The sequence below is a fragment of the Pelobates fuscus genome, chromosome 11 (assembly GCF_036172605.1).
Source record: "Pelobates fuscus isolate aPelFus1 chromosome 11, aPelFus1.pri, whole genome shotgun sequence".
Taxonomy (NCBI): domain Eukaryota; kingdom Metazoa; phylum Chordata; class Amphibia; order Anura; family Pelobatidae; genus Pelobates; species Pelobates fuscus.
This window is the reverse complement of record NC_086327.1, coordinates 114,789,888-114,806,427: the sequence shown is the minus strand read 5'-3', so window position 1 is coordinate 114,806,427 and position 16,540 is coordinate 114,789,888. Positions and strand designations below refer to the sequence as shown.

Here is a 16,540-nt window from a genome sequence, read left to right as displayed (position 1 = left end):
GCTCACATAAAAATCAACGTTTCAGTTTGTCCCCCAAACTTTCATCAAGATAATTCATTTTTATGCTGATACGCACCAGGCAATATAAAATATACGGTGAAGAGTGCAGGAACTTTTAGATTATATTATATTTTAGATTATAATACACACACAACTATAGAAAATATAGGTTACCCGTATTAACACTGCATCATTGCACACCATGTGGAATAAATACTGTATTTAAAAGGTCTTCAACAATTTGTTGGAAAAACATCTGAAGAATAATGACCAAGACAATGCTGTTTTGGAGGTTTTAATTTGTTATTCCAGTGTTTTTCAAGTAAAGCTCCTGTCACTGAGAGTTGCATTCATACTTTTAAGGACTCAGAGGTATTTGGCACTCTGTAAGTTGGTCTTGCGTCTTGACATCTTCAGGTTCTAAGAAAACACTTGTTTGAGTTGGACTTGTTTCTGTGCTGCTGTTCACAGGTGTTTTACGCTTCTTTTTAATGTTTCTAGGTGTTTTGCTTCCAGTAACTGAGTTTTTGAAGATTTGTAAAGGAGAACCTGGCTACTGGGGCGGATTGTAAAGCTATGTCCTTCGTCTGGTCACTTTCAGATGGTACGCCACTGTGCTTCAAAGCATCAGACCTGCTGGGTGTTACCTCGTTCTTGGATTTGTGCTTCATTTTATATGGTAAATTGTTACTGGGGATGTTTACTACCTGTACTGAGGCCATCATAGCTGTTGTTCTTGGGGTCACTTTAGGGATGACAATTTTGCTGACCCTATTTTTCACAGGAACTTTGAGAATTAGCCGTGGTTTCTCAACGCTTCTAATAGTTTTGTTGAAGTTTTCTGGTGACAATTCCTTCTGGATTTTGGTGAAGCTGGTATTTGTAGGCCAGTCAAATTTCACCGTCTGCTCATTATTTTCTCCATTGTAGAGTAGTACAAACTTGCTCTGAGTATTCAGTGGCAAAAATCGTTGACTTTTTAATTTCTTATTGAAGAGCTCCAGAGACAAGTCTAGACAGAAAATTAAATCATATGTAATTATTATTTGATAACCGTTTGCTGTTTTTTCTTTTGTTGCATTATAGTGGATTATTTGGTAGGCAAAAAGTTATCCCACCATGATGCAAGGTACATACATAAATATCAGAGACTGTGGATCTATATGAGGGACCAAAAATGTAAAGGAACACTCCAAATATCATGGCCATAACAGTATGCCCACCCAACTACACCCATTGTAAGTCATCAGATTTTAGATTGGTTTGACGTTTTACCTGGGCATGCCCCCTGTCTCCTCTTACCAGCCAGAAACTCCTGCTTTGGGGCTTCTGCTAGCTCTCCTTAGATAACCCCTTGAGTGTGGGGCTAGCTCATTGGCTAAGAGTGTCAGCTGGTTGTTCTCATCAAATGAGCCCTGCATGGCCAGGCTTAGCACAGACAGAGAGCTTTTGGCACTCCCATAGGCTGTAGTGGAGGTGTAGAGCATCACCTACTGGACCCCAGGTTAAAAGTGAAACCTCTATAATAATTCCAAATGTTCCTTTAATATCTGGTATAAAAACAGCTAGCAAGTAAAACGAAATCTGCATTGCAATTCAGAAGTGCATAACATTAAGAACAAAAACACATTTAAAAGATCACTGCATGCATCAACACAACATTTTGCACTGTAAGCCGCTTGGTCTAAATAATTACTTGCATGTTTTGCATGTTTAATTTTATATAGATAAAAATAGAGGTACAGAGGTATGAACAGAGGAATGTGATGTCACAGTTCCATACTTTCTGTCCCTCCCTTCTAAGCAATTTTGTTATAGTAATAAACCACTTGCACTGGTTCCCAAATAACATAAGAAAGCGAGGCAGTTTGACTGTTTTATTTGAAGTGCAAGAACATACCAAGGGTTTCATCAACAATGCTGGGGATCACTTCCTTGAGCACTTCACAGTTGGTGTGCAAGGCTGGGTTACAGTTCATTTCCAACAGCCACACCTGGAAAAAGAAATAATTCCTGTCAATACCGTTCTTCTACAACTTGGATGTTGGTGTAAGTTACCCGCCCGTAACAGATTACTTAAGCTTTCCCCATGAAAAAAATATTTGATTAATAGTCAAGGTTGATATTGGTTCTAGGAACAGTTTTCCACCACACGGCATAGCATAGGAAAACAAGGAGGTTGGCTGTTTCATGGCCATGTATTCAGTTCATGATTACATAATACAGCCCTACCCGGTGTGAGAATAGAAGGATGTTTATGTTTCATAGGTGTCCGGGTACCATGTTTCAGTTTGTTTGTTTGTTTATTGATTTATTTATTTTAGAACCTTTTGTGTGCAGGATGTTTTGACACCAATGTGATTATTTAATTTGGCACTAATTCAGGTTTTGTTGGAATGCCGTGGTCATAGGGTTTAGAAATGGGACTAATCTTCCAATTTGATAATTGACGAGTCCTAAATTTTGTGGGTTTGACTGTGAATTCAATACTATCCACTGCTGCAAATAAATACATTTAGGATATATTTTGTTCACTCATATTCTCTATGCATTTAAGTTATTTGAACATCTAATTGCCAATAGATCTGTGGGGGTATACAATCATTATTTTATTTATTTAATGTTGCACAGAGGGTGCGCTAAACTAAACAGGGACTGGGAATACAGGTTTTTATTGCTAATGCTACACTGTTCCTTTAATGTTTACTGACTCAAGAATTAAAGAGACACGGTAGTCACCAAAACAATTTTATCTCAATCAAGCAGTTTTGGTGTATAGATCATGCCCCTGCAGTCTCACTGCTCAATTCTTTGCCATTTAGAAGTTAAATCACTTTGTTTATACAGCCCTTTATGTGTGTGACTTGCACAGCCTTCCTAAGCTCTACATGTAAAGAGTCATCTAATGTTTACACTTCCTGTATTGCAAATTCTGTTTAATTTAGACTTTCTTATCTATTGTTCTGTTAAAACCCTGCTACAGCCTGCAGAAGCCTCATGTGATTAACCCCTTAAGGACACATGACATGTGTGACATGTCATGATTCCCTTTTATTCCAGAAGTTTAGTCCTTAAGGGGTTAAAGTTCAATTTACAGAGCAGGAGATAAGAACCTTAAAGGTAAGTTAACATCTGATTGAAATGGAAACCATTTTGTTTTCATGCAGGCTGTGTCAGACACAGCCAGGGGAGGTGTGGCTATGCTTTATAAACAGATAAACAGAAAAAAAAAGTGATTTAAAGCCTAAATGGCAGATAATTGAGCATAGAGTCTTCAGAGGCATGATCTATACACAAAAACTGCTTCATTAAGCTAAAGTAGTTTTGGTGACTATAGTTTCCCTTTAAATAAAATGTATTTTCTTGCACAGCCTGTTGTCTGATGCAAATTTAAAATGTCCAAGGAAAATGTCAGCCCCAATTACCCAAATCTTTCTGCTGCAGATCTCACTCAAGTCCTTCAGTAGGTCTCACTAGCTAATGTATTTCCTCTGATAACACAGGAAATGTAGACACTGTCAGGCATTTAGATTCCTCCTGTGAGCATGTGTGACCTATAGTAACCATTGAGAGCATGGCTGAGGCAATACCTCTAGATTCATATATTTCAGATATTAGATTATATGTATTGATTATATAAACATTAGGCTGATTTCAATAAAAAATACTGTTGGCATACTGGAGAGTGCAGTCATTATTTACTTGGCTGCCTTATGGATTTGGCAAATTACCTTGAAATTTTCATCGATCAGGAAGTCACAGCCAATGAGGTCAAAGTATCCAAGGTGGCAGTCCAACTTTGTTTTAACAGCCAGGAAACAGTGCGTCATTATTTGCTGCATCCTTTTCTACAAGAGACAGGAAGACTATGAGCATAGCATAACACAGCACAGCAATCACATACACACACAAACATGACTTCCTTCTCTAGTCACTATCAAAAGCAGAAAAATGGTCACACACAGGCATAGATACTAAACTATATTTAGAATCTTGCAAAAGGAAATTAACCATTGGAGGAAGCATGGATAAAAACCTGAGAGACCGATAAATAGATATTCTAAACAGACAGGAAGACAGGCAAAAAAATATAAAACAACGCAAAAAAAGAAATAGGGATGGATAGATAGATGGATGGATGGATGGTGGATGAATGGATGGATGGTGGATGAATGGATGGATGGATGGTGGATGGATGGATGGTGGATGAATGAATGGTGGATTAATGGATAGATGGATGGATGGACGGATGGAGGGTGGATGAATGGCTGGATGGATGGAGAAATTGGTGGATGGATGAATGGATAGATGGATGGATGGAAAAATGAGTGAGTAGGTGGGTGGATGAGAGGATTGAAAATTGATGGATGGATTGATGTATAAGTGAGTGTGTGGGTTGGTGGATGGATGAATCGATGGAGAAATGGATCATTGGATAGATTTTTGGTAATGGATTTTTGGTAATGTGGCCCAGCTTTTTGAAGAAAAACAGGCGCGTTCTACGGTAATACATAACTGATGCAGTCCTAACCTCTACATTTGAGGAAAGGGATTTAGGGGTAATTATTTCAGATGACTTAAAGGTAGGCAGACAATGTTATAGAGCAGCAGGAAATGCTAGCAGAATTCTTGATTGTATAGGGACAGGTATTAGCAGTAGAAAGAGTTAAGTGCTCATGCCATTGTACAGAGCACTGGTGAGACCTCACTTGGAGTATTGTATGCAGTACTACCGTATCTCCAGAAGGATATTGATACTTTGGAGAGAGTTCAGAGAAGGGCTACTAAACTAGTTTATAGTTTGCAGGGTAAAACTTACAAAGAAAGGTTAAAGGATCTTAACATGTATAGCTTGGGGGGATATAATAGAAACATTTAAATACATAAAGGGAATCAACACAGTAAAGGAGGAGACTATATTTAAAAGAAAAACTGACACAACAAGAGGACTTAGTCTTAAATTAGAGGGACAAAGGTTTAAAAATAATATCAGGAAGTATTTATTTACTGAGAGGGTAGTGGATGCATTGAATAGCCTTCCAGCTGAAGTGGTAGAGGTTAACACTAGTGATGTCGCGAACATAAAATTTTCCGTTCACGAACAGCGAACGCGAACTTCCGCAAATGTTCACGAACGGGCGAACCGGGCGAACCACCATAGACTTCAATAGGCAGGCAAATTTTAAAACCCACAGGGACTCTTTCTGGCCACAATAGTGATGGAAAAGTTGTTTCAAGGGGACTAACACCTGGACTGTGGCATGCCGGAGGGGGATCCATGACAAAACTCCCATGGAAAATTACATAGTTGATGCAGAGTCTGGTTTCAATCCATAAAGGGCATAAATCACCTAACATTCCTAAATTGTTTGGAATAACGTGCTTTAAAACATCAGGTATGATGTTGTATCGATCAGGTAGTGTAAGGGTTACAGCTGAAGTGGTAGAGGTTAACACAGTGAGGGAGTTTAAACATGCATGAGATAGGCATTATGCTATCCAAGCTATAAGATAAGGCCAATAAATAATGAAAATTGGGCCGACTAGATGGGTCGAATAGTGTGACAGACCGCCGTCACTGAGTACCATGCCCACATGTGCCCCCTTTGTTCGCAAATCATGTTTGGGCTTATTAGAAGATTGTGCTTGTCCCATTCTGAATGCAATAGAAATGAGGCTTAGTTATTAATCTGTGGGTAAGTGTTGGTGTCTCTTTGGGATATGATACTGGAACTCATCTATAATATAGAGTGCTGCAATACAGTGTGATAAAGTATGCTATAATACAGTGTGATATATAGTGATAGAGAGTGCTATAATGCAGTGTAATACGGTATGCTATAATAGTGTAGTACAGAGTAATAAAGTATGCTATAATACAGTGTGATATATAGTGATACAGAGTGATCTAATGCAGTGCAATACAGTATGCTATAATAGTGTAATACAGTATGTTATAATACAGTGAGATACAGAGTGATACAGGATGATACAGAATATTATCATACAGTGTGATATAGAGTGATAGTGAATGCTATAATACAGTAGAGTGTGATACTTTATAATGCAGAGCATACTGTGATATGGAATGCTATCGTACAATGTAATTCTGGAAGGCTAATAATCATTAACCTTTCAAAGAAATTAACTAATCAATTAAGAGGTACAGGCCATATGGCTGAAGGCAGTTAGTTTACATTGGAAGTAGACAGCCAGACATCTCAAGTGTAGAATTTCACACTTTGCAGAGCATTTGATTAATCAAAGGATCAATCCATGTTGTAAACCGTCTGCCCCCTTTCACATTCAAATTGGTCCCTTTTTAAAAAATGTTTTTTGGAGTGTCTCAGAATTCTGTATATTTTTCTGTAGAGGATCCTGGGATTGAAACCCCTGTTATCTTGTATTATGAACCCCATGTAGGGTACTGGGCAAAAAAGCTGTGTGTGTTCCAATAAACCTCAGTTGAGTTGTGCTCCCAGAACTGTGTGTCATCCGGTTACTGGGGGAAAGGGATGCCTGCTTGTTTTAAGGGTTCCAGAGAGGCTGAAGGAAGGAATTAGCGGAGGTAACCGTCCGGGTTACCCATGGTCCGCTACAAATAGTTCTTATCTGCGTCTCATCCTATCTTTCTATGGTTCTATTTAAAATACTTTCCATCAGCCTTTACTGCATGTGTGATTTTCCATACAAAATACTGTTGTAATTAATGGATAGGTAAAAAATGATGTACTGCTGAATCACTGTTTGCTTGTGCGTGTTACTCATGGGTTGTTTCCTCACCGTGAATACATTCAGCACCCAGTCTTGAGGTAGGCCTTTATCGGAAGCAATTTCATTCACATAAGTATTAAATCTTTCCATTGACCACACAGTTTCTTCCTTAAGTTCATTGTACAGAGGGTTCTTCTTTTGCATGTACTGGGGCAAATGAGTATAAAGAAAAGCTTGTTACGATCTTATAGGAAACCCACCTGATGTTACAGACAGAATAGTAAATTATATATATATATATTCAGTTTTCTTTAGCACAATTGTAACTGTTTTATCAATACAAAAATGATGGGAGAATTAATAGTTTGTGTTTAATTACATTTTTTTGTATATTTTCTATTCTTATGGACAATCTTTAAAAAAAAAATAAAAAAAAAAATATATATATATATATATATATATATATATATATATATATATATTTCTGGATATTCACATTAACAGGATTATTCTCTTACATAAGAATTGTCAGGAATTCAAAGTGAATTTGAAATTGAAGAACAGAATTGGCGAACTAGAAAATTCTCCAAATCAGCCATGCCTCCAGTACCTTGTCCCTAAATTTGAAATTCACTTTGAATTCCTGAAAAACTTACTTTAGTGAATAACTCAGTTAGACATTGACAAGCATAGTTGATCTATTTTGCAAAGGTTGTAAGCGACACTAATAACATATACCTGGTTGGTCAGGTGACCTGTGAGGTCATCAGACTTGGGATCATAGTGATTACATGTAAGACGCACGTAACCATGGCAAAAGAATACAAAGTAAGGGACAGTGGAGGCAATGAGCAAGTAAGAACGAACATCAAACTTCCGTCCATCCAAAAGCAAAGGGTTGGGTATATACCTGTAAAGATAATAAAAAAATGTTAATATGACAAATATGTGTCTGTAGTTTAATGTTTTATTAAATAGCTTGCAGTGCATTGTAAATATACTTCACGACAATTAATTTAAATACAGACATATGAATATGATAGACTTTGATAACAATATATCTATTTTTGTACATTATTATTATTATTATTATTTATAAAGCGCTAACACATTTTGCAGCATTGGACAATGGGTGGACTAACAGACATGTATTTGTAACCGGACGTGTTGGATGCACAGGAACAGAGGGATTGAGGGCCCTGCTCAATGAGCGTACATGCTAGAGGGAGTGGGGTATAGTGACACAGAAGGTAAGGGTAGGGGAGAATTTGTTTTATTTGTTCTTACAATATAGTTTGTAAGAGGTATAACATCGTTTGCAGATGATGTTAGGTAAGCTGGAGACTGGACAGCATGTTTGATTTGATTGTGATTCTTAATTCGGCCCGTGGCACCAAAAAAAAGAGATTGTTGATGGGAAAAAAAAGATAATTGATGGCTAGGGAACAGTCACTAAATAAGAAGTGAGCAATAGAGAGAAAACATCTATATTTATGTATTATATATTAAATAAATATATAATATATCAAGATATTTTTAATGCTCTCCCTGTTATTAGATACATTTTTTCACCTGATCGCTGAACTAAATGACAGGAAAATGCTCCTATTAGTGTACTGCAAAATACACACATAACACGATAATACACATAAAATGATGATGTATATATTTTGAAGTACAACGATTGGTAAATTTTAATGCCCTTTTGAATCAGTTTTTTTGTACTGAATATCTGTGCAACCGAACAAAATCCGGTGGTGGTTCGGCTGAACCGAATTTTCTCACCGTACACAAAATCTATCTCAATTTATTAGGGAAAACAGTACAGCATCAAATAGTATCCTAACTAATTCAAAGTTGAAATCCAAGCAGAAAACCATAAATGTCATAGAAATAGTAAATACATTTTGTGTGTGCTAGAATGCAATTAATTAAGTGGGAATGTTACAATACAAATTTAAATTGTAAAATTGAAATTCTTCATAATCGGTTCACTCTCAGAGCACAGAGTGACAGCTGCCTCACTTAGCCACTGATTGTCAAATGTCAAGGGCTCAGAGTGACATAGGTGCCATGCTTGACTATTGAATGTCACAAATCAACGTTTGGAAGTGCGACCAATTTTCGACACACTTCCATGGGAATCAGAAACGCTACATAGAAAAGCATAGAACCAATGCCATTCTGATTTAATAGTTGGCATAGGAAGAAACACTCAAAGAATAGTAATATATTTATAAGTAAGTCCTGCATTAAAAAGCAAAAAATCCTACGATAAAAGCAGCACATACAAATGCAACAGGATGAAATTAACCCGTTCAGTGGCAAAAGAGCTGCGCGATGTGCTTCTCTATTCTGATATTCAAAGGGAAATAAAATGTTAAAATATGCTCGGGATGTGTGAGACCTCAGAGATCCAATCTGTTATTTCACCCTGAAAGTTGATCATCTTTCTTCAAAGTTGTATAAAAGTAAATGTAAAAAAATATAATAATAAAATATAAAAATAAATGAGGTCCATTAGACGCCACTGCTCCTAATTTCAAACTCCTAATTCTCTCTGCATGTGTGGTGGTGAGGATATAATAAAATAACCAGGCATGCTTACTCTTTTTTTTTTTTTTGAATCCACATATTTGGTGACAAATATTGTAAATGTAAAAGCAAACATCCCAAAAAGTTTTGTGATGGTACGATATCCAAAAAAATATATATTTTTTAAGTGTGAGACATGATACACACTTATGATACAATTGTTTGTGCCTACAATCCAGATGGTGGTTTAACTTAAATGAAAATCTGAGAACTTAGAAAAAGTATGTAAAACTTCGGCTATTTAATAAACTTTTGTTAATCTTCCAATGCAATACAAATATGCCACTAGATGGAGCTCTAACAAAAAGCAAAATGCTTTCAGCTTGGCTACACTGCAGAAATAAAATAAAAAAGTAAAACACTTAATAAATCATTGTCTAGTAGACTCACTCCCAATGAAAACATGCATGCATTTAATTGTGCATTTTTCCCACTGTGGTAAGGGTAGTGAGAAAAATTAGTCATTTGTTCTTACAATATAGTTTGTAAGAGGTATAACATCGTTTGCAGATGACGTTAGGTAAACTGGAGACCGGACAGGCAACATATGAAAAAGCAAATGATTTTAAAACAGCTGTACATTAAATTATACATGCAAAAATAGCTTGCAAAAGCTGTGGATCTCTTGTATGCAGCCTTTGCAAGCCCTCCCCTTCTAACCCCGCCCAGACTTTTTGTGGCTGTCCAATCACAGACTTTCCAATGCAGTTTAAGTCTTTGCTCTGAGTATTTGCCTGTCTCTTGAGTTTAGTTCCACTGAGCTAACCAAACCCAGATGTAACAGCTGTCTGAATAAATAGCCAAGGGGGTGTAACAAGGTTATTTTATAAAAGTGCCAATTTCTATTGAAATCTGCACATTTTGTAAATTGATAGCACACTCTTCACACATAAAGCACTTCAGCAACTTCAGGTGCATCTGGGTATGAAGCTTCCCTTTAATTAGATAAACTAATAGAAATACAAGTACCCCTCCCTCCCCTCCCTCCCCCCCCCCCCCCCCCCAGCCTCCACCCATGAGCGATCAGAAAGCAATCAGCGTAACACTTGTATCTTTTACCTCTGCACGATTCTGGCTTGTGGACCCTTGTGTGGAGTCTTTTTGTTGTCATCGTCCATGGCTTGCAGTTGGCATTGTAGGTCTTTGATTTGCTCAGGAGTTTTTAACAAAAAAATTCCCCGTCCTTGGTTCAGACCAGTTGGTTTGCAGATCCATGTTTGACTTTCTAGACAATGGAAAAATATTGCAGTTGATACATTCTTGGGTTACAATGCTGGGTTTCAGTTTGAACCTTTATTTTACAAAATACACTACACAAGAAGTTAGGAACCAGATTTGTGGTTAGAAGGAAAGTCCAGATAATTCCTAAAGGATATATCTTGGAAAAGCACTGGTATACAGCTATCAAAGCAATTCAGCAAAAAATAAAAACAGGTCAACTGCTAAAACTAAATTTCACAAGACCATGTATGGGGGCTAGGGATATAATCTTTAGGAGATGACATGGTCTTACTGAGGAATTGACATGGGAGCTGTTACATAATGTATGTGTGAAAATAAAACTAAAAAGCATGCAAATACTCAACTTACAGGCATTTTAAAGGATACTGATGTCATTTTTTGGAGAGTAGTTTCTCAAAAATTCCCCCAGCATTTAAAATGATGGTCTTGGTGTGGGCATTATAGAGATATTTAAAATTGAAGATCTATGCCAACAAAGAAAAAACTGTGCCACTTGTTTTACAAACAATCTCTCTCTCTCTCTGCTAGATTCTTGTGACTGTAGAGCTCAGATTTATCTTTTATCCTGATGATAGTGGTAAGGATTGAAGGTCTCCCACGTCATTCAATCCCTCTTCAATGCCACCAGGTAAGGAGTAAATGACCTAGTAGCTAGTTTGTAGCTTTTATTTTCTATTACTAGCGAGGTAACCTCCCCAACCGGTGGAACAGTGACAATTTTCCAATAACATTGACAAAAGTGGCTACTATGAGAATATAAATTGCACTAGTTTCATTGTGCTTCGTCATATAGTTACTTGGTGCTCCCTGATACGTGCAGTAATAAGGTAATAACAAAATGACAAATCCACAGTCATGTCGTTCATAATGCACGTTATTAGTTATTCTTATTTTACAAAATGTAACAATAGAATTTGACAAGAATGGAAGGTGATGTGCCCAGTAGAGGGAAATTATAAACATCACACTCCCTGCAGTTTTTTTTTTTTACTTCCCTGGATGATAGAACATCGTTTTTGGAAGGCAGTCTCTCAGTAGAAGTAAGAGATCTCACCTTCATTAAGAGAAAAGAATGTGTCTCTCTCAGTTGCAATATCCATACGAAAAGTTTCAGGAAAAAAATCTTCCATTCTGAGGATCCTGAGCAGGGACAAGATGAATATGATGTGATTAAAATGCAAAAAAAAAACGCACACTACCTTTATATTAGTCATCTACATCATAAGCTCGTGGACAGCGCTCATAAAACCCATATTGATTTCCATCTGTCAAACAAAATATTGATCCTTTTAAGTATAGTGTCAATGCAGAATGTGTTGGTCTGTATAAATAAATAATACTAATATGTGTACATATTGTTCCTATACTTTCTGCATCTTTGACACTGTCCCATGCTACCTAATACTTACAGTGTTACTCAATAATGTTGGATTTGACAGGTGTTCAAAGTTAAATATCCAAAAAGGAACAATTCATCAAGTCGGCTACAATTTAATTTCAATTAGTTTGGTCTAAAATTCTCGATAAGTCGCCCTTTAATGAATAACCCTGTTAGCAAAATATCTCCTATCCTTTTAAAGCTTGAGGGCAATTATTTCTGTAAAACTCCCGTTCAGAGCACAGATGTAGACCATAGATATATATAATTGTAGGGATAAAGAACTGCACTTGTGAGTAAGCACTTAAGGATAAACCGCAATGTGATATTTAATTATTATTATCATCATCAAGAGATTGGGTCATTGGAAATCCTCCATATACAATACGTACATTCCCCGCCAAGCCTTCAGGAATTTAGTTATGTAATAAATGCAATAAAGTGTGTTTTTCCCAAACTTCTCTTTGCCTTCTTTTATTTACAGGCCCACTCGGACGTTGGTTTCGGCACACCACAACCAACTTTCATCTCAGACACTATCCATTACATATTCAATTCCGAGCACAAGTAGAAAGGCCATTATGCCTGAATTTGTGGGGGGAGTAAGTCTCCTACTTAAACTCCCAGCCCCTACTCACCTCTGATGTTCGAGTTCAAGTGTTCCCCACCCACCAGCACTCCTTGGTGGGCCCTCTTTTATTTACAGGCCCACTCGGACGTTGGTTTCGGCACACCACAACCGACTTTCATCTCAGACACTATCCATTACATATTAAATTCTGAGCACAAATATATATATATATTTTACTCTTTTTTTCCTGTTTATTTCATGTATGCAAAGAGAAATGTTGTATAACTGCATTTGTCTATAATACATGTCCTCATACAGGGGAGAGTCCTTGTGCAATATGTACTCACCGAGGGTTCCCGAGCTTGCTGATTTTGATCATAACTCTTTCATATTCTCTCAGGCTATTTAAGAGGCCGATTTTTGTAGTCAGGAGTTTATTATTAGGTATTTGGTATACCAATTGCTCACCTTAAAAACACAAAGAGATTGTACGTTATAAATCATAAAGTTGCTTTTAATAACGTCAATGTATTTAACCAGAAAATATAAATGTTGTTTTCAAGTGCACCCTGGAGTATAGATGTTATCATTACACTTCTCAATGGTTCTAATATTATCAACCTCTTCTGAAGGATAAAAAAAATCAGCTGGCCCAGGCAGGAATGAAACCCGTGATTCTGAGATACTGCAGCTAGAGCCCAGTCCAGTTAGATCATTATTCATTGCATTACCAAATTATTAAGCTGCAATTTTTTCAGTGCAGTATGTTTCTGTTTTAATTAGGGACCATTTATAGATTCAAGTACCACAGTAGCATGTATAGTATTGCATTGTATACATACATACAAAGGCGGAGCTCAATGCAGCAAATATTCTGAAAAGTAAAACAATGCAGCAAAATAGTGTAACACAGTATATGAAAATTTTCAATATAAGAATGTAGTAATATTACTCACAAGCCTAGAGTCATACCGTCATATGACTCAGGTTGTATACGCCTTTGGACCATTCAAGGTTGTCCAAACCCCTTCTGTATAAGGTGCTTTCTTTAAAGTGCTGTGATTTTTCCTTCCAAGTGCTTTGGGTTCCTCCTTTCCCTTTTTGGCCGGTTGCAAATAATAGATACACCAGGTCCAGGGTAGTGAATCCAATAAAGTGCTTTATTCATTTAAAAAAATCAAAAAGTATAAAAGAAATATATCTGTGCCAGATGTGTACCTGGATAGACTAAATAGTCAATGTCAATTGTCCAAAACGCGTTTCGCCTTGTTAAAAGGCTTCCTCAGTTGGCTGTTCTGTCTCTTCCTCCCTCCTTCTGTTTTTAAATCGCCCACTTCAGATTGTTGGTCCTTGTACTTCCGTTTCCGGTTTCTCGTTACGTGGAACGCACGTGCGTTCCACTGTGCGTCCTCACTTTTTTTTAGCCATTATTTCGGTGGAACGCTACCTGCGTCGTGTTTCCGCTTCCGGTTTTGCGGCCTGTGGAACGCACGTGCGTTCCAGCGTGCGTTTACCACGATCTCATCAGTTATAATCACTAGGCAGGAACTCATACATATGTAATACTGCCTAGTGATTATAACTGATGAGATCGTGGTAAACGCACGCTGGAACGCACGTGCGTTCCACAGGCCGCAAAACCGGAAGCGGAAACACGACGCAGGTAGCGTTCCACCGAAATAATGGCTAAAAAAAAGTGAGGACGCACAGTGGAACGCACGTGCGTTCCACGTAACGAGAAACCGGAAACGGAAGTACAAGGACCAACAATCTGAAGCGGGCGATACATATGTAATACTGCCTAGTGATGCTGATGATAGTTACTGCCTAGGCAGGAACTCATACATATGTAATACTGCCTAGTGATTATAACTGATGAGATCGTGGTAAACGCACGCTGGAACGCACGTGCGTTCCACAGGCCGCAAAACCGGAAGCGGAAACACGACGCAGGTAGCGTTCCACCGAAATAATGGCAAAAAAAAAGTGAGGACGCACAGTGGAACGCACGTGCGTTCCACGTAACGAGAAACCGGAAACGGAAGTACAAGGACCAACAATCTGAAGCGGGCGATTTAAAAACAGAAGGAGGGAGGAAGAGACAGAACAGCCAACTGAGGAAGCCTTTTAACAAGGCGAAACGCGTTTTGGACAATTGACATTGACTATTTAGTCTATCCAGGTACACATCTGGCACAGATATATTTCTTTTATACTTTTTGATTTTTTTAAATGAATAAAGCACTTTATTGGATTCACTACCCTGGACCTGGTGTATCTATTATTTGCAACCGGCCAAAAAGGGAAAGGAGGAACCCAAAGCACTTGGAAGGAAAAATCACAGCACTTTAAAGAAAGCACCTTATACAGAAGGGGTTTGGACAACCTTGAATGGTCCAAAGGCGTATACAACCTGAGTCATATGACGGTATGACTCTAGGCTTGTGAGTAATATTACTACATTCTTATATTGGAAATTTTCATATACTGTGTTACACTATTTTGCTGCATTGTTTTACTTTTCAGAATATTTGCTGCATTGAGCTCCGCCTTTGTATGTATGTATGCTATGTATTGTTAAGTGGTGTAGGGGATACCACTTTTTAGGTGTTTGAGCATTAGTCCCTAATCACCCCCACATTGTGCACTCATTTTATTGTAGTATTGCATTGTAGGCCCTAGACAAGGTTCCAGATTAGGGTCCCTTCGTAGAGCCCTTGGTGTTTTCCTCCCTATTTAGATTCAGGGCCCACTCTAAATGACATTTAAAAAGGGGGGTCTACTTACCTTTTTCCCAGTGCCATGACTTACTCAGTGCAGCCACCCGCTCTTTCCACATGTGTTGCTTTTTCATCTTCTCGTCCAATCCAATTCTTCTCATAGAGAAGCATTGGGGATGAGAACCATATGTGCAGCAATCGCCACACTCCTCCAATCAGATGCTCTTGATGAGAGCCATCAATGGAGGTTATGTTTGAGAACTGAGTCTGACTCAATTCTCACAGAGGAAAGAACCTGCAGTGGCGGTCAAGGAAACAGCTCTGCAATGAAAATGTCTACTGAACATATCTACTAAATGGCAACGTTTTACATTAAGGGCAAAAATGACAGGCGCACTTCACCCACAACACTTCATTGAGATCAAGTTATCTGAGTGACTAAATTGTCCCTTTAACAGGCCCGTCGCTACCGGGCAGGCAAACCAAGTAGTTGCTTGGTGCTCCGAGCTGGCCCGGGGCCCCAAGCAGAGCCGGTGTTTCCTATAAGGCTGCAGCCACCTGAGCTCTCTATAGAGAGCCTCAGGCAGCTGCAGCACTCCTCTCTCATCACCTCCCCTTCTCTGTAGTGTGGCCGAGCACCTCTTCCTCCTGGCTGTCAGTCCGGCTGGGTACCGCATGGTTCAGGAGATTCATAAAAACATAGGGAGGGGGAGGGGGGAGTAAAAAAAAACATAGGGAGAGGGAGGGGGAGTAAAAAAACATGGAGGGGGAGTAAAAAAACACAGGGAGGGGAGGGGGGAGTAAAAAAAACATGGGGGAGTAAAAAAACATGGGGGAGTAAAAAAAACATAGGGAGGGGAGGGGGAGTAAAAAAAAATGGGGGGAGTAAAAAGAACATAGGGGGAGGGGAGTAAGAAGGACACAGGGAGGGGGAGTAAGGACGGGGGGAGTAAGAAGGACACAGGGGAGGGGAGTATGAGGACACAGGGAGGGTGGGAGGGGAGTAAGAAGAACATAGGGAGGGGGGGTAGTAAGAAGAACATAGGGGGGAGGAGTAAGAAGAACATTGGGGCAGCAAGAAGAACATAGGGAGGGGGAAGGAGTAAGAAGAACACGGGAGGAGGAGTAAGAAGAACACAGGGGGGTGAGGAGATGAGGAGAACACGGAAGGGGGAGGTGAGGAGAAGCGGAGATGAGGTGAACACAGGGAGGGGGTGAGGAGAAGCGGAGATGAGGAGAACACAGGTAGGGGGGTGAGGAGAACACAGGGAGGGGATGAGGAGAAGCGGAGATGAGGAGAACACAGGGAGGGGGTGAGGA

The 16,540-nt window shown here is 38.8% G+C and overlaps 1 protein-coding gene across 1 annotated transcript in view; it reads right to left on the bottom strand.

Annotated features, from left to right (window-relative positions):
• Nucleotides 1–285: 285 nt before the first annotated feature.
• The window catches only part of TTLL10 (tubulin tyrosine ligase like 10), a 45,085-nt gene continuing 28,830 nt past the window's right edge, over nucleotides 286–16,540 (bottom strand). The window contains exons 5-12 of the mRNA XM_063436879.1: nucleotides 12,848–12,968; nucleotides 11,606–11,691; nucleotides 10,369–10,534; nucleotides 7,453–7,624; nucleotides 6,784–6,921; nucleotides 3,732–3,848; nucleotides 1,901–1,994; nucleotides 286–1,012 (exon numbers count right to left, since the gene is read on the bottom strand). Of these exons, the coding sequence (XP_063292949.1) occupies nucleotides 498–1,012; nucleotides 1,901–1,994; nucleotides 3,732–3,848; nucleotides 6,784–6,921; nucleotides 7,453–7,624; nucleotides 10,369–10,534; nucleotides 11,606–11,691; nucleotides 12,848–12,968 (1,409 nt within the window). The 3' untranslated portion in view covers nucleotides 286–497. The remainder of the gene's footprint in view (nucleotides 1,013–1,900; nucleotides 1,995–3,731; nucleotides 3,849–6,783; nucleotides 6,922–7,452; nucleotides 7,625–10,368; nucleotides 10,535–11,605; nucleotides 11,692–12,847; nucleotides 12,969–16,540) is intronic.